Source organism: Myiozetetes cayanensis, unplaced genomic scaffold, assembly GCF_022539395.1.
Source record: "Myiozetetes cayanensis isolate MyiCay16 unplaced genomic scaffold, myiCay2020 scf2-11, whole genome shotgun sequence".
Classification (NCBI taxonomy): Eukaryota; Metazoa; Chordata; class Aves; order Passeriformes; family Tyrannidae; genus Myiozetetes; species Myiozetetes cayanensis.
Window position 1 is genome coordinate 65,064,065 of NW_026087411.1, and position 18,775 is coordinate 65,082,839.

Below are 18,775 nucleotides of genomic sequence, written 5' to 3' on the forward strand. Positions count from 1 at the left end.
TCATGTGGAGTTTTTGACATGTTGAGTACATAGTGATTATCAGAGAAATCCAACAACCACTGTTCCAAGTAATACCTGGATTTTCCATTCCAATAACTCGTTTGAGGCTTCATCTGGCTCAGGATAAAATTTAATTAGGTTCCTGTTCTAGAAGATAGATTTACAGAATATGTGAAATCCTGAGGGACTTTAGGAATGATTGTAAGCAGTGCAAAGCTGTTTGGTTTAGTTTTTTTTTTTTCCAGTTTGGTTTACTAAGGAAATGCAGTTTAGCTGGTTGCTTCCTCTGTCCATCTATCTACTGGGGACACTAAATTCTGACACTTACTGTCAAAAGTGCTGAAAGATCACAGACTGCAACACCAGCTTATGTAGCTATATGTGAAACTTAGTATTATACTTTTGTGGCCTACATTATTTGTAGCTTTCCACCAGTCATACCTATCAAGTATCACTACTGCAGTGAAGAAAGAAAAAGAAAAATAATTTACTATGGCTTCTTTTTTTCCACTTTATAGATTGCAAATGGAAAATTCATGCCAGCTGCAGCCTGAAGAGACAAGTTTCAGTGCTGCCACAAGATGCTTGAATGGGGATATGTTTGGACAGTCAAAGCAAAGGTCTCAGTCAGAACCTTCAAAGCAACAAGAGGATAACTGTGAGCCACAGCCACCTTTGCCTGAAGGCAGCTGTGACAGTGATATTCATCCAGAAACCTTGAGCAACCAAGCACATGGTAATAACAAAAATACCAACAGCCTGGCATGGTTTGACAGCCTGGAAGAGCGCAGCATTGATGCTGAAGAAACTTCCCAGAAGAAATCTCCAGTGCCCAAGATATCTCCAAATAACTTGGCTTCAAAAACTCCACGTAAAAAAACCTGTTCTGAAGAAAGATCTGCTTCAATACCAACGAAGGGAAATGGAATAAGAGAGTCACCAGCAACTGTGGCTCTGCATGCTCCTTTGAAACAGGACAAAGTTTCCAAGTTAAGCAGGAAAAGGACTGAAGAACACAACTGTTCTTCTTCAGAAGCTAATATTCCAGACCCAGCATCACCAAGTGCTAGTGTACAGGATTCGGTTATTACACAACATGCTTCTAAAAGGTGGCAGAGGCTGCACACGGAGAAATCACATGGATTCTTTACAAGTACACAGGACCCTGAGGCAAAGGCCCTTCCTTCAGTATTACCTGCCTCTGGCCTGTCAAATCTTTCAAGTGATGCAGATTCTGTGCTAGGGGAAGAAGAGACCAGTATATCTGTAGCAGCAAAAAGTGCAACAATTTCCCTGAGAAAACGAAGTAAAGGTCAAGTAGTGAAGGAAACAAATGTAGTAAGTTCCTATGAGCCAGAAATCCTCGACAGTGAAAGTCCCCCAGCTGCTAAACTGGCTAAATTTTCTTTCAGAGCAAGGAAAAAACTTGATCATTCTTCAGAGAAGAAAAATGAAGTTTCTCTTTTTCACAGTGAAACCATTTGTAAGCCAGGGGAGCAGCTTCAGGGAGGGCAGGTGCCAGAAGAATGCTGCCCCCGTGAGGAAGGCAAGATGGCATTGAGTCATTTAGGAAAATGTAGTTTGGAAAAACGATCAAGTGATAATAAAGGGAAAGAAGAGCCGGAGAGACAGGCTTTAGGGAAAGAAATCAGAAGAAGTGCAACAATATGCTCTGATGTCAGTTTTGATGCTGTGTCACCTCCACCCACTGAGAAGAAAAGGGAAGGAGAGGAGAAACTTGGTGGTCCAAGCACAGGGAAGGTGCGCTCCAGCACATTAGCCAAGCTGTCAACTTTCTCCTTTGTGTCACGTCCTGAGTCAAAATCAGAAACCTCACCTGCCATTAGGACTGACACTAACAAGGAAAGCCACAGTACATCACTGAAGGTGCACACGGGCAATCCTAGCAGAAGGAAGAGTTTTGCGTTGGGAAATGCTGGTAAAGCCAGTGTGATAACACAGAAATCTCTCTTCTCAATAGCAGAGCTAGATGATGCTACATTAGATTTTGATTGGGATGAAGAGGTTAGGAGAAATCCAAGCTCGTAACATGTATATCTTCCCAATTACTTAACATGCAGTTCTTCTGAATCTTCGCCCTTCTATCAGTTGTATCTGTGGTTTACAAATTATTTCACAGAATCATCGTGGACCTGAGCTGACACCAATGAACATATGTTCTTTAAGGGCCACATACTTTACCTAAGCTAACAACTGTGTGTACTGCAGGCCTGGTGTGGTTTTCAGTTTTCTAAACTCTTCCTGAGATTATTTATCTTAGTTGACTGTTTTGATTGACCTGATGAAACCTGAAGATTTGTATGGTTATGTTCATGTGTCCAGAGTGAATGATCTTGCAGAAGAGCAAGCTTGATTGACTTTATCTTTTATTTCATGTAACAGTTAGAATTACACATGATTCAGATTGTCCTTCCAAATGACTATGCTGCTTTAGAAAAATGATGATGCTAAAACTAGGTAATTATATTTTGTTCATCTATATATGCTATTTGTCTCAACATAGTTTCCAATATTGTCATTTATCATCATGCTATGGTAAGTATTTCCATATTATCATGATCATGACAATTTTGCTGCATCTTTGATTACTGTGCTCCTTGTCACATGTCTAATGTTGAAGACGTGGATCGAGAGGTTTTTGTTTCTGTTTTTTAATTTCAATTTTAAATACACTGGTTCAGATACCTGTGTTTGTATTCTAGGTCATTTTATCAAAACCAAACTCTATAATAAACACACAGTTCTCCGCTGCAGAGACAACAAATTTCAGGTGATTGAACGGGAATTCTCAGTAACCAGGGAAACTTTAATGCAGTCAGTAAGCCCTGGCATATAAACTACACTTCAAGCATCGCACCATGGTGAAGAGCTTCCCTAGTGCAGCTTGGTTCTGATTCAGATAATGTTTACTTGGCTATTTTAATTGTGATTAGAGTTTTACTGCATCTGATATGCAGTTCATCTTCTGTAGCATGCTATGTCATTTGTCTAATGGGAAATTAATCTATTAATGCATTACATGTTTACAGAGAAAGGTAAGCTGTAATTTTCTTTTAGTGACTTGCCTCATATGTTTCTTCTCTATTTTAATTCTCCACAGAATATTTTTTTATTACCTGCAAGGTAAACAGAGAATAGAAGTGGTTGCTTACAGCACAGTAAATCCTTTGAGAGACATGATAGCACAAAGATCGGATTCTCTGTTGGTTTGCTTAGAAGTAGCTCCCTTGAAACCAGGTGAGTTAAAATAGTGCAAAATTTGAGAGAACTGAGGGAGTGTGAGGCCTTGAGGAGTACTACGGAGTGATACAAGAATAGTAGGGATAGTAGTTGGCTTACCTGTAAGAGTTTGGGAAAAAGACATAAACGTTGCTGTCCAGACTGCTTGTGTGGTTGTTCCTCCACTGGAAACATGACATCAACCAAAACAAGTGGAATTTATCCACCTCCCTCCCAGAGCACAGAGCCACCCCATCATGTTACTTTTCACCAACACATATGCCAGGGCGAGGGGGACATGCACCCATGACCTAGTGCCAGTGAAAATCAGAAGTTTCCTACAAGATGCTGTGTCTACACTGAAACTTGAGAAGGGTCAAGAATACTGGAGCTATTAACATTTATGGTGGTCTTCCTACGTGTATTTTTTGCATCAACCACTTGCATGGTGGCCTCATTTACAATCAGAAATCCTCTTTGCTAGCTGTTTGGTTTGATGGATGTTCCTAGCTGGCCAGTGCAAAGCCAGAACATAGCTACTGGATCCCATTCAAGCATCATGAGCTTTTTTTACCATGTAAAATGATAAATTAGTCAAGAGAAATTTCATCCACCTGTGCTTGAAGTACTGTTTTATTTATCACATCCTTGTAGAACAGTAGCTAGGGCCTCATCTTATGTAATTTATTGTATATGGTTATGTGACAAGCTGCTCCCAAGAACTGAAGGACCTTTTCCTAAACATTCTTTTGTGGGAGGCTGATTGACTTTTTTGCCTGGTTTGCAGATGTCCTGAGTACTTAACAGCTAAAGCTTACATCAGTGAGACTTGTGTAAGGTGCAGTGTAATTATAATGACACTCTTGTGTCTTCATCCCTCTCATATTTGTGGTTGTGAATTGGCCCCTTCAAGAAGAAATGGTAGTGAGTAGTCTCACTTGGGATATCTGGGAGTAGAAGAAAGAAGAAAATGATAGAGGTTCAAAGGGCTTCTTGCTGAGGACATCTGAGAGCCTTAGACCTCCCACATTTTAGCACCTGTCTTTACTAGGTTGCAAGTCAAGCTCAAAACAATATGTCTGAGCACATTAGGACAAGTTTGATAATGCCCTGGAGACTTTCCAGACTTCCTGGAAAGAGCATGGCTGGGTTGCTATCTACCACTTAGATACGTTTTAGCTACCTAAATTTAAACGTAGATGGTAGAATTTTAGGCAGAGTGAATTCTATCATTTTTTGTAGTGTCTTAATGGTTAATCATTTTTGAAGGACAATATGTTAGATAGTATATCAGTAAAAAGATATACTCTTCAGACTCCCCTGACTAGAAGTAGTCAGTGCATTACTTTATGAAGTGGAACAATGCTTATTTATTGAACAGAGGTTTTTGAGATGTGAGGGATCTCCTTCTCCCTTTTGTGTAACCTGAGAAGTGGAACAAAAGCCCAAAGGAGTCAAGGAAGGATATTGAAAACTCCAGGCACACCGAGGTCACTCTGCCTATAGGACCACTTGGGCCTTGTTTCCCAGTTAGAAGCAAAGAAAAGGACCCACAGGGACATCAGGGACATTTTATTGAGCTTTCAGAAAGGCCTATCTTTTCTATATTATGAGAAGAAAAGCAGTGTTGGTTTTTCATACTGTCTGCAAAGAGGTTCTAGTCACCAAAGTGTATGAGGTAAATAACCAAAGAGTAAATTTGGAAGAGCAGATACTGCTGAGATAATTCTTTACTTTATCAGACCAATGGAAATACTACTGTTGTGGTATTGTTTCTGATTCATAGCACAAATACAGAGCATCCAAGATACATGAGAAGCACCCAGTAATAAAAAAATGATACCTGCTACTGATTTACTCTCTCCCTCACCATTGCCATTTATCAGTGCCTTGGCAGAAACGTGGCTAACTTCTTTCTTTTCCCTTTTTAAACCATCTTCTGCTACAAATAATCCCAAGTTTCAATGTTTTTTGAGTGCTACAATAGCCCAATGATGGGATAATTTAAACCAATATGGCAATGACAGTTTGCTGGGTTGACCTGCAGAGGAATTTCCCTTTCGTCAATGGGCAGATGAGTCACTCCCTGTCAGCTTGCCTTCCTGGCCAGACACTAAGTCATTATCTCCATCTTTTAACACTTGCCTCTCTGAATCTGTGATCTATCAAAACAATTATTACTGTTGAATACACTTGTATTTTATTAAGCTGTGTTCATGGAAGGTGAATATATATGTTGCTGTCTTAAAACCCAGTTGAACCAAACCTTAGAAGCCACTGGTTTAGTAGTGTGATTAGGCCCTCGTTTGTGAGCAGCAGTGAAATGCTGTTAGATATTCGATGACCCGACTCCATTGCCTTGGCTAAAACCAGATTTCATCAGGTTAGTGTGGGACAAGATCATGTCCCATAGCAGTATTCTCCTGGGCGGCCCATGCAGACATGCTGATGACTCAAAAGGGAGGTGGAAAGCAAAAACCCCAACAATGTAGTTAGGTATTGTTTAATTATATTTTTGGGTAAAAAAGTTCTTCTTCATAATTCTTTTTATCCTGCTGCATGGTGCTTATGCAGGGAAAGGCACAGCCTTGGCTAGAACGAGACTGGATTTAAGAGACCTACCCTCCTCGGAATTAGTAGCCCAGGTATGATATTTTAGACTGTCATGAAGTATCCCTGCTTACTGCCTGAATCACCTCACATTTGCCAGTAGTTGGGGAGGGCAAGCTGTGTGTAGTGGTTCTCTGTGGTTATATGTATCACTGGTTGATTTACAGACCTCTCTGATGGCCCATCTTGTATTTGGAAAGTCCTTCTGAAAGAGGCTTTCTAAGGAGTCTTCCTCTCTTCTTCCTATTTACAGAAACAGGCTATCAGCCATGCCCAGGGCTTACTTTTTGAGTTACATGCTATTGATGACAGTCTTCATAAGGTGAAGACAAACTACAAAGCTGTTCCTGGTTATACAGCCACAAGTTATTTCCAGATCTCTGCTGGGATCTTTACCTGTTGGTTTAGGGTTTTTTTTTAATTCCTTAATTTTTTTAATCTTTTTTAGCGATCTTTTAATTTTACCTTAATTCATCTCTTCCTTTATTGATTACCTCATTGGCAGATGAGTTTCAGGATGCTCATACATACATACAGCAATCTAGTATTTGTCACCTGTTCATTGAAGCATTGCTGCAAAAGTAACATTTAAGACAGTGCAATCCATAAATGTTTGTGTGAAATTTCCCCAAAATGAAAAGGCAGTAAGGCAGAAAGCAGCAGATTTTATATCCAATTTTATTCTAATATTTTTTACTTCTTTAATTCAAACTGTTACACTATGACGTTACACTTAATCAGTTCTGATCCTTCAGGATCACCTGAAATTCTTCCTAGAGACAGCGGGAAGTGTGGTTATTTGTTACCTTTCAGGATCTTGCAGCTCTTAGGAGGACAAAGCTGTGCTTCATATCCTTATAGTCCAATTTGGCTTCAGAGCATTGGCAGACATTACCAGACATGGTCTGTGACTGCTGACACTGCTTCCTTAATCTCCCCTTGAGGTGCCTCCTCACCTCCTTCCCTTCCTCCCAGACCTTGTTGCCTTCTTTCTCTGAAACTTGGGACTATTTTCACTGCCTGGTCCTACCATTTAAGTGCAGCTCCTTTCCAAACTCCCCTGAGAGGTATTGTCCATCCTATTTAAGGCATTTCTGGGGTGGATGCCTGGTTCTTAAGCTTGTAAAACAACCTATAACAGGAATCACTTGCCATGTAAACATCTTACAAAGCCAGCCTTCAGTTCTTCACAGCAGTGTGAAAATTTTAGAATGCCACAAAGAACATGGTAAAAGAGGAACTGAAAGAGAGACCGTGAGCCACGTGTAAGAGCTACTCAGCTAACAAAGAATCACAGAATATGCTGAGTTGGAAAGGACCCACAAGGACCATCAGGTCCAACCCTTAGCCCTGCACAGGACCTACCTCAAGAGTCACACCATGTGCCTGAGAGTATCATTCTAATGCTTCTTGAACACGTTCTTGTGCTGACTGCCAACCAGTCTTACTCCAGTTCCTATGCTGCTTTTCATTCTATGTAACTGGTAAGCAGAACAAAACCCTACATGGCTGAGTTTGCTTGTTGCTCCTGTTATTCTCAGGACAGTAGTTTCAATGTTGTGATTATTGTCAGATACATAGATTAATGTGTTAGATATTATAATGTGGTGTGCACTGGGATTACAAAACCAAGTGAGCTACAGCCAAAGGCAAGGCAAAGTCAAACTGAAATGAAACCTCTAATTAGTGGATTCCATGTGAACAGATTTCCCAAGTGAGGACATATAACATCACATTCTAAAAGGAATGTATATTGATGGGAAGATAAGGTAAGTCGAGTATTAAGTGCTCTGTATTTCATGTGAATGAGGCAATAGCTTCATTAATAATGAATACTAATTATGTCATCTCCTTTAGGTATCTGGTGTGCCTTTGCTTATCGATACTTTCCTTAGAGTATTAATACTTCCAAGGAATAACGTTGTCCTTTACTGACTAAAGAGCACAGCTATTTTAGAAAAGACTGAAAATATGTTTCTTATCAAGTTTGATTATTCTTAAAAAATATGTATAATTACAATTTTGCACATAATTTATATATCATTTTATAACTGCACAGTAATTTATGCAAATACAGATTGTTTAAAAATGCAAATATTATTGTACAAATAAAATGTATTATTGCAATGCCCTTTAGGAAGACATGTCCTTTGGAGCAATGACTTTTCAAACAGTAACACTTCCTAACTTGAACTCAATAGTTGTGAAATAGTTACCATATGTAAAAAGGCGAGGAAAGATGTGTCATCACAGTCCCCAACAGAAAAGCTCATACAAGCAAAACCTACTTGACCATGACCATTTAAAAGGTGTTTGGCATCTTCTGAATAGCAGACACCAAGTTCCAAATCACCCTGTTGCTGCTGACAACATTACTCCAACTCCATACTCCTGGCAACCAAAAGCAGGGGTGAAGAACAGTGGGAACTGCAAGTTCCCTGATGTAGTCATCTTTTGTGTTCAGCAGTATCCTTATGTTAGTCATTTCAATTGCCAAATACTAGGTGAGTGCACCACATTTTTCCAGAAATGTTACTTGCCTTTGTCCTGAACTGTTTTTCCTTCTCCATTCCAGGCACCTACTTGCTTAGAGTGACTGTTAATCTGTCAGAACATCATAGAGAAAAGAAGCAACACTTTGGTAGTAGGACAGCAGCTTTACTCCATTCCCTCTTTCAAGGAGACGTGGAGATGTAAAATATGCTTGTCATTGAATGCAAAGGTGTCTATGCATTACAGCCATGATTTTTTAAAAGGTTCTTTTAGATCACAAATTGACCTCAGAAAAAGAAGGCCAGCTTTTAGGAGAGAGTGCTACCCACTGACAGCACCAAAATTCAGCAGGGTGAGCGTTTTGCAGTGGAGAGGAACCCAAAGCAGTGTGGGATGCCAGCTGACACAGCCACTCACACATCAGCACAAGCATTAAGTGATGTGCTCCATCCCAGCCTGCAGATCTGGGTCGACACTGCACTGACAAGCAAGGAGGTGTGTGCAGGTCTGTGCTGAGGACCATGGCAGTGCAGCCTCGCTGCAGCTGGCACTCCTGTCTCACTGATACTATACTGATGCAACTAGTCTTGGCTTTCATCTCAGCAACACCTAGAGCTAACTATGACCACGAGAAACCTCAGCGATGCTAAATATGAAGGCTAAAAACTACAGCAAATGCTGACTGCCATCTTGAATACTTCAGTATTCAGAGGTAGGATAAATTCCCCCTAAGCTATAGCAATTTAACTTTTTTCAGTAAAAAATACTTTTTACTGTGTTTGGTATCTGAGAGCTCTGCTGTACTCTAAAGTTAGTGATTAATATCATCACTGAAAGATCTTTTCCTTGTTTAAATAAATAACAAAGACCAAAGCCCAAATCATTTTAAATATACCATAAAATGTTGGGAAGATTGAAAACTTTAGAGTCACTAGAGGGTCATTCCAGTTTCTGCAAGAATCAGAGGGAACATTTTCAGTGAGATAATTTTCTAATGACCTTCACGAGATTCAGCTCAGCAGCACGTATTTATGGGTCCATTATCCAGTTATCAATATTCAGAACAAAGTACCCTTCTAGTCTTTTGAAAGATACCTTTTCTTCAAGCAAACTGGAACTGAAAATATACTGTTCTCTCAATGAACTCAGAGAAAATAGAAGGTTTTTTTCCATATTAGTGATTAAATAAATGTAAATGAAATTGTTAAAAAGTTGAAAGTTAAACTTCCATCTCTAATCACCTCTCAGTGGTGTCACTGAAATGATGATATAATCTAAAATAATCATGATTTGGAATTATCTTGTTAAGTGCTATCTTGATTTAATCAGCTGTTTCTGTAATTACATTATAGCTCTCCCATTAGCATTTTATCAGCCTCATTTAGGGCTGCATACCTCCTCTATTAAAATTTTTTCATAGGCTACGGTTGATGTGCAGACCTCAGGATGGCTGGAATTTATTGCAGCTTTGCTGTAAAACCAGTGGGTTTTCCCCTACAAAAAAAACAGGATGAAAAGCTCTACAATCTATTTTCATATTCCTTTAATCCATTCAGAAAATACTTGAGCATAATGAAACTTTACCTTTTAAAGTTAAGGCTATTTTGCAAACATAATCACGAACAAAATCGGAGTAGAAAACTAATTTTTGCAGGGGAGATTGTTGCATACATGCAAAAGCATGTCCCAAAAGGGCTCAAGTCTCTGATTCCATGCACTTTGGAGACTATTCTGCAAACCTACCTGTAATGGCATACCTGCTGCAAAGCAACAGGAGATGAGACACTACCTATCAAAATGGAGAGGTTCATTTTAATCTTTGAAAATTTGGATTAATAACCATAGAGTTACAAGCAAAGTCAGCCAATTGATTTAAAAAAAAAAAAAAAAGAGAGAGAGAATGATACTTGAGCAATACCTTGGACACACAGTTTCTGATACCCACGTTCTCTCTCAGCTGTTTGGTTGGTTTTTAACATATGCATCTGAAACACCCATGTGATTGTGTTGCGTGGCATACTGAGCCTGATTTCATCTTAGAACAGCAAACTGAAACCCTGTAGTGCCATTTACGTACGTGACAATAAGAAAATACGCTGCAGAAAAATGAGGGATATTCTAGAAGATTGTAACAGTTTAATTAAGGTGTATAAAGGATGAGTATAAAGCTCTGTACCTAGTTTCTTGGCAGTGTGTGCTTGTGCTATTTTGTGCAGTGTTTTCACAAGTGTTGACTACCTTGTTTGTACTTAGTAAGGCAGACTCTAACATGTATAAAAGCAGTCACATGAGTGCACACATATTAGGAATTCATAGAAAAATGGAGTGATGGGGATATACACTTCCACTAAACACTTACATGCATGCACTATGCATTTGCAAGTCCTGAAACTAAACTTAGGAGAAGAAATATTTTCTTTCCTCGTTAGAGGAATGTCAGATTTTTCTCCAATGTAACATCAACTACCCCAGACACATGCTCTGATAAGCAATGTAATAACTTTTTTTTTATTACAATAATATCTGAAATTAATTATTTAAGTGATAATGAGCTAATCAGAGAAAAGAGAAAGGTGATTGAGTGAAAGTTGCTGTAAAACCAGCAGAGGGAGCTCCAAAATTTGAATTTTTTTCTGCAGTGGGAAACGTCCTTGGAGCTTACTGTTGTGAGAAATGGTCTTTAGTCACTCAACACTGTGGCTGTCTCCACTGCTTCTTCACTGGTCCCAGGAATTCACAGCAGCAAAATGACTTCATATTTCCTTGGGTAGGAATACTCTTCTGACATGCTCAAAATGTAACTTAAAAGGTCTCTGCAGTACCACTGTTTCTTGGAAGAAATAATCATAGTATAATTGTAAAAATTTCCAGCTATCAAATCATATGCCAAACTCTTTCTTAATATATTAAATGTCAGCACTGTTGCCCTTGTTACCTGAAACCATCACACTTAACAGTAAGCCATGAAGAAGAGACAAACTGTGACATTAAATGCTCTTTTCCAAACTAAGACATATGATACCTCAACAGAGTGCCCTGGCCTGTGTCACAACAGGTTTTCTTATTTTTAGAATTAGGTCCAGTATGATGACTGCCTGACACTGAAGGGACATGGAACATGGAATAAGCTATGGAGTGCTTTCTTCATGTGCTGCATAAAAAGCAGCGTGGCCAGCCAGTCGAGGGAGGTCATTCTCCCCCTCTACTCCATTCTGCTGAGACCCCCCTGGAGTACTGCCTCCAGCCTTCTGGACCTGTTGGAGCAGGTCCAAAGAAGGACCACGAAGATGTTCAAAGGGCTGGAGCACCTCTCCTGTGGAGACAGCCTGAAAGAATTGGGGTTGTTTAGCATAGGAAAAAGAAGGCTCCAGGGAGACCTTATAGCAGCCTTCCAGTAACCTCTTCCAGTAACCTAAAGGGGGCCTGCAAGAGAACTGGAAAGGAACTTTATACAAGGACATGTAGTGGTGGGGCAAGGAGAAATGCTTCAAACTCAAAAAGGGTAAGCTTAGACTAGATATTAAGAAGAGATTCTTCACTGCGAGGATGGTGACACACTAGAACAGGTTGCCCAGAGAAGTTGTGGATACCCTATCCCTGGAAGTGGCCAAGGCCAACCTGGATGGGGCTTTGAGCAACTTGGTCTAAGTGGAAGGTGTCCCTTCCCATGGCAAGGGATTGGAACTAGATGGTCTTTAAGGTCGCTTCCACCCCGAACCATTCTATGGTTCTATGATCTGGCCAGCAAACTTAATACACCTCCCTGGCACGGACTCGCACAGACCTAGACCCTTTTGGCATTACACCTTCCTCAGCTCAGAGTAAAGAACTGTTCTGGCCAAGGAGAAGTGTTACTGGAAATTGTTTTACTGTCAAAATCTCAGACTGAAAACCAGCACGGTTGAGGAATGAGCTGGTCAGGTGTTCTCCAGATCTCTTTGCTAATGTAGCTATGGAGTGCTTCTACCTTTATTTCTTTCAGCAAAAGGAACTGGAGAGAAAATAAATAAGCACTCAGTACAGTGTATTATCACTGAGAGTTGTACAATTTAAAGTTCCTTGTCAGCAGTGTCCAAGGCAAGGATGGCTTTGGTACTTCTCATCCTTTCTTCAATAGCATGCTCATGCATTGGCATGAGCATTAAGCTGATTAACATTAGCTTAATTGTTAGCAAACCAGGTTTGAGCTGAATGCTTTTGAAAACTCTCCATGGATATTATCATGAGAGGCTTTTTTCTCTCTGGGGAAAAAAAAAAAGTTTTATTCTCTTTTACTGATAGCAACCCACAGAAGTTTCTGAATTGTAAACAAACAGCTTTGACCAGCACTATAACAGCAGAAATTACCTAAAAGACCTGCCAAAAAAGACCTTTTAGAGATTTCTGTCTCTTCTGTTTCTCTGATCTTTAGAGTGGTATTGCCAACTTCCCTCTATCGTATGCCTTTGCTAACCCTCTTCTTCCAAATTAAGACAACAGTAACATGCTTTCTGTACCTGGTAATGTTTCTATTTCTTTGCTCCTGGTCTCTGATGAAATATCTACCACTCTCCAGCTTTTTCCAGTAGCCCATGAATGTTTTGACTAAGGAGAGTGTTACTTAACCCTAATGCTTCCATGCCTTTTAAGTGCTTATTTGGAGGATTATTAAAACTCCACAGAATTCAGACACTTTGCTCCCTCCCTCCCTTATCTAATACACCTGATAGTGATGACAGTCAGCTCATCACCAAGACTGGTCTGGACCTATGGGATTTGGGGACAGAATTGTCAAGGCTTTTGTCATGCACTAATACTAGGTGTAAATTGAAACTCCAGCATCTCTCTGTAATACAGTCCTCAATTACTTGTAACATCGGTCAACAGTTTCTTAAGCAGTGGGCCTTCACAGCTTTGCTTGCAGCTCCTCCCAACAGGCACCTCTACCCTGCTGGTTGAGCCTGGATCTCAGGCTGTGCTGGGAACCAGCTGTGCCTGCTGTTTTGGGTGCTCAAATGTGGCCCAAAGCAGGAGTAGGACTTGGGGAGCCTGTCTGTATCTGACACTTCAGCACAGACTCTTGGGGTGGTTCAGATTGGATATCGGGAAAAATTTCTTCACTGAAAGGGTGGTTTAGGCATTGGAATGGGCTGCCCAGGGAAGTGGCAGTGTTGCCATCCCTGGAAATGTTCAAGAAATGACTGGATTTGGCACTTAATTTTGTGGTCTAGTTGATAGGGTGCCATTCATTTAAAGGTTGGACTTTATGATCTTGGAGGTCTTTTCCAACCTTAATGATTCTATTATTCTATGTCACATCCAGGAGCCAGCCCAAGGGTGTTGCAGACCTGCCCACCAGCCCATACCTGAGCAAAGCTTGGTGCAGGTGCTTTCGGCAGTCAGTGACCACAGGGAGACTGAAGGTCTTAAAGACAAATTACACAAACATTAGCCTGGGAGAGGACAGTGCACCACCGGGGTCACTCCTGAGATACCCTTCCTCTGATGAGGGGGAAAGCACATGTATCACAGGTGTCTACAGATACAGAGGTAATCCAGTACGGATATAACTGCAGGTATGGTACCCCATTGTGCCATGTATTTGCCAGCTCTGTGCCTCATACAAAGTAGAGACACACAAGTTGCAGATTATAAACAGTTCATTTTTCATCCACTGAACATTTTCCATTCTGAGTGAAGGAACTCTGTTTCTGCTCACTTTTCAGAACTCAAGATGGTTTCTTTTGAGAATGTGAGTAAAATGGTGTGCTTTATTTAAACACATTCCCAAGTTAAAATTATGTTCCCAACTTATGTTCCTTCTTTGTTATTAGAAGTTGGTAAGTGATGGATATGTTAACTTCAGATCTCTAACTAATTTTAAAAGATGAATTATCGAAAGCACCTTATCGAGTTTATTAAGACATTTCAGGGATTTAATCTAAACATCAACTGATTGTTAAAAAAAAAATCAAATCTTTATTTTTAGTCCTAGCATGCTCAACTTGCATCAGTTAACCTAAACTAAGTAAAAACAATTGCTTCATTAACTCAGAGTCCCCAGATTGATATTGCTGATAGACTCTGTCTAATTTAATTTTACTTCTTCATCCAAACTGCCACTGCTGGAGCCTCTTAACTGTTCCATTTGAGACATCTAAAACAGGCAAACAATACAAGAAATATCTGGTTCCTATTACTGCTGCAGAACCACCACCCTCCCTAAACTGACTGTTTGTGATGCCAAAAAGCTAATTGGGTCAGTGTGTCAGTTTAAACTGTACAGGAGATGAGCATTAAGTGTTTACTAAATTTAACTGGCTCTTTCTGGATCTGGAATGTCTGTTTGCTGGAACAGAGCAGGAGCAGAGACACTGGGCTTTAAATTAATCAAAACCAGTATACTGAAATGAATGCAGAAAATGAAGTGGCAGTTAGAATTACAGTATTTATTGTATTATCTAAGTTATAAGACCAGGCAAAAGCTGAAGGAAGTAGTGGCTTTCAGAACTGATATTCTGCAAGCATTTAGATTGTTCATTCTGTCTGCAATTTGTAACAACTGACTAGATAAATAATACAAAAAATCACGTGAAGGAACGTTTTTGAAGTGCATGCAACATGAATTTGCAGGTGTTAAGTACCTTCAGCTATGTCTAAATTATGGGCCATGAGAGCACTTTCTATGCCCTGGGTCTAGGTGCATGCCCCAAAGGTATGTCACCTTTGTCCTGCAAGTGAAGATCCGGGGAAGGTCTTTACACCTTCCAGCCTGCGCATTGGATTTTTTAGGTGAGACACAGTGTGCGCGGAACTGAGCCCACCCTTTAATCCTAAGGTTCATCTGCCGGGGCCAAGCGAGCTTGGACGGTGGCAGCGAGCTCCTTAGGACGTAGGTGGGTTGCCTTTAAGGGCTAACGAGCCCCACCTGCCCGGGAGTGGCCCTGACCGGGAGTCGAACCTGGGTCTCGGCGGTGATAGCGCCGCGCCTTTACCACTAGACCACCAGGGGCTCCCTGTCCTGTTTAGAGTTTAACAATCACCATCCCTTTTCCCTGGTCCATATGCTTACTTCCATGGGAAAAATCTGGATGCATCCCCAGAAGGCAGCACTGCATTTTCTGTCAGGAACTTAGCTGTGAAATCAGGAGGGCGGGATCTTCTGTAGAGCATACCTGGCCCAAAACCTAATACATCCTCTTTGCAACTAGGATTCAAAGCCTGAAGTGTTTTGAGGTTATCAGTATGTACACAGGGCACCAGTTCATCTTTCTCCCAAAAGAAGAAAGCATTCCTCTTGTAACATAGGGAGCAGAGCACTCCCTCATAAAATGAGATCTTGAGTAATAATACTCATCCTTAAGATTATTCTTATACAATCTCTGACATGTTCACCATTATTTTTTTTGCCTTTGGGAGAGGAAAATATGACACTTAACAGTGTCAAGCAGCCTTGACACCCCAGTATGGCTGAATTCTGATGAGCCCATTGTGGGGAAAGTGACTCCAACTAGGAACCTTCTGGTTCGTGATATTGTAAGGGGAGGTCACGGGCAGCCTGTTTCCTTCACTGCATCCCATAATATCTTGGGATGTGAAAAGTTTTTGCTTTCTCTGTTGGCTCAGGTTGCAGAACATTCTGACAAGGCTGGTGATCTTCTGGAGAGAGAATAGTGGAGAACTTTTAAAAAATAGACTGGAAAGAAAGAAGTAACTCAAACCCAGCTAAGTTTAGTTTTAAAAGTTTGATGGAATCAGTAAGAATGGTAGTTAATATACTCTTCCTGCACTAAATAAATACATTAATTTTCTGGTACTAAATATTGTGTATGGGCTTATTTTTAGATGGCATGGCTGAGTTTATGCTCCCTCAGACAATAAGCTTTGGAGAGTTGATGGGAAAAAAAATGTTTGGAGTAAAAATAGAAGTTTTTCTCTATGTTCTTTCAGCTTCTTGGAACAAGATGTTTCATATGGAACTGGTGTGAAAGTAAACCTGCCAAAATGAAAAGGCCAGCAGACACCAGGTCGTGTTCATGTGAGCTGTCCAAGGTCATCTCCGTTTTCTTTCAACGCATGTTCCACACTGTGTAGTCTCCTATGACTTGTAATCAAAGAGAAGCTGTTGATATATGTGTCCCATATCAACTTCCTTAAAGAGTTGTTGTCACCTATTGTCACACATATTGGCACACTCCTTCTGTATAATCCTGATTTCTGTTAGTCAGTATCCAGTGTGCAAGTAAGTATCCTTTTCTTCCAGGTATCCACAATACAGAAAAGGAATTGTTGGTAAGAAACAAGACAACTTCAGCTCTTGCTGTTTGATGTGACTACCAGGAATGTCCTCCCCCAGACATGATAACAACAATATCTACCATTGAACTGAGCAATCTGTTTGCAATCTATGGCATTTCAAGTATTGGCAGTGTGGGCTTCAGTTGATGGTTTAACCCTAACCAGCAACCAAGCCCCACACAGCCAGTTGCTCACTCCTCCCAACAGCACAATCAGGGGAAGAACTGGAACAGTAAAAGCTGAAAAACTTGTGGGTTGAGATGAAGGCAATTTATTAGGGAAAGCAAAAGCTGTGCACACAAACAAAAAAACACCAAGGAATAATTTACTGTTTCCCCTGGGCAGGCAGGTGTTCAGCCATCTCCAGGAGAGCAGCACCCCGCATAGTGGTTTCTTGGGAAGACAAACACCATCACTTATAATGCTACCCCCCACTTCCTCCTTCTTCCCCCCTCTTATATACTGAGCATGATGTCATATGGTCAGGCATATCCCTTTGGTCAGTTTGGGCCACCTGTCCTGGCTGTGACTCCTCCTAACCTCCCAGGCACCCAACTTCCCTTGCCAGCGTGGCAGTACAAAAAGGCCTTGGCTCTGTGTAAGCACTATTCGGCAATAACAAAAGTATAACAAAAATAACCTCTATATTATCAACCCTGTGTTCAGCACAAATACAAAACGTAGCCACATACCATCCAGTGTGAAGAAAATTGATTCTATCCCAGCCAAAATCAGCACAGTTTATGTGTTAGGAGTTTGCACAGCTAACGGTACCAATCAGCAGAACTTCTCAAGCCATGGCCTCTCTGAAGAATATCCACAGTTTTTTTAGAAACACGACCAGCAAAGTAAGAGAATACAGTCCCCCACACATCTATACACACACAAGACCAGGTTCGATGGGGCTTTGAGCAACCTGGTGTAGTGCAAGGTGTCCCTGCCCATGGCACGGGGCTTGGAACTAGTTAATCTTTAAGTCCCTTTGAACCCAAACCATCCCATGATTCTATAGGTATAAATCCCAGTTCATCACTTAAAGCTGCAGATCAGTTTCCTATGCTATCCCACCCCGAGGGAGGGCAGGGCAAAATAACTACCAAAGCCAGATGTAATGGGAAATGTCATGCAACAAATGAAGGTTTTTTGCAACAGCAAAAAAATATAACTCTCTGAACCTTGCTTGTATTTTGGAAAATGAACTTGGGAACAGGAGGTTAGGAAAAAAACACCTGTTTGAGAACAGCAGCCTTTTGTTCCACAGGGCCTTCTCCTGGCCTTGCTGTGGTGCTCCAAGCTATAGTCTGCCTAAGCAGCTGCTGACAGCTGCAGCCACCAGCTGTATCCAAGGGGATCCTGAGAATGGACCCAGCTCAGCAGCCGTGAAAATAGTACCCTGAAGACATGAAGCAATTGTTAGTTTGCATGCCATCAAGCTCCAGGGAGAATCAGTACTGCCTAAAGGGAAGAATGATTTCCTCTCTTCTGACTCACTTTATGTACCTTGTTCTCCCTAACAGAGTTCATTCTTCTCCTGTGATTAATTCTCAGTGTGGCATTTTTAATGGCTGCATATTTCTTTTGCATTTGATACTTCAGGAGAGAGGAAGGATAAATGGATGAAACTCCTAGAATTAATGCACACTGACCCCTAACCTTAAGCAGTGGTATATGACTCTTCTGGAAGTCTATCCTCTCTCAAGTAACTGTACCCAAGAAATAAATATTAGTATTTGACAGCTGTCCTGGAGATTATATCCCTATTACTACTTGTCTTGGACAGAGTAAACTAAATAAAGCAAAAAAAGTTATCAGACATTATCTCATATTCAAAGAACCAGTGTCACTAAAATAACATTATAAATTCAACACTCTAATATAAATATTAAAGTGAAATGTAGTCTGTTTAGTAGTGTATTGATATAAGCCACTCTCTCTCAATTTGTAGCAGCGGTGCCACTGCTGGCATAGGGTTAAATCTGCTGGTATCATTACATCTTGAACAATGTCTACAATGTAGCAGTGAGTGATGATAATGGCCAACATTTATCACACAGAGTTTTAAGATTTGCAGCAAAGTATTTAAACCTAACGTTAAAAGGGAGGGCTTGTACTTAAGGGAACAAATGATGAAAAGTAACAAGAAGCCACAAAACAT

At 40.6% G+C, this 18,775-nt stretch overlaps 1 protein-coding gene across 5 annotated transcripts in view; it reads left to right on the top strand.

Moving 5' to 3' along the window:
- Window positions 1-8,493, top strand: part of MCM9 (minichromosome maintenance 9 homologous recombination repair factor) — a 52,403-nt gene extending 43,910 nt beyond the window's left edge. The window contains exons 12-14 of one of the 5 annotated variants that reach the window (XR_007628998.1): window positions 519-3,258; window positions 5,815-5,885; window positions 8,426-8,475. Coding sequence is in view for 1 of the 5 variants with exons in the window: in XM_050316066.1 (XP_050172023.1) it covers window positions 519-2,049 (1,531 nt within the window). In the remaining 4 variants the exon portion in view is untranslated. Of the gene's footprint in view, window positions 1-518; window positions 7,900-8,425 lie in introns of those variants that run through there. The other 4 variants (XR_007628999.1, XR_007628996.1, XR_007628997.1 and 1 more) reach the window with 4 other exon arrangements.
- The last annotated feature ends 10,282 nt before the right edge of the window (window positions 8,494-18,775 follow it).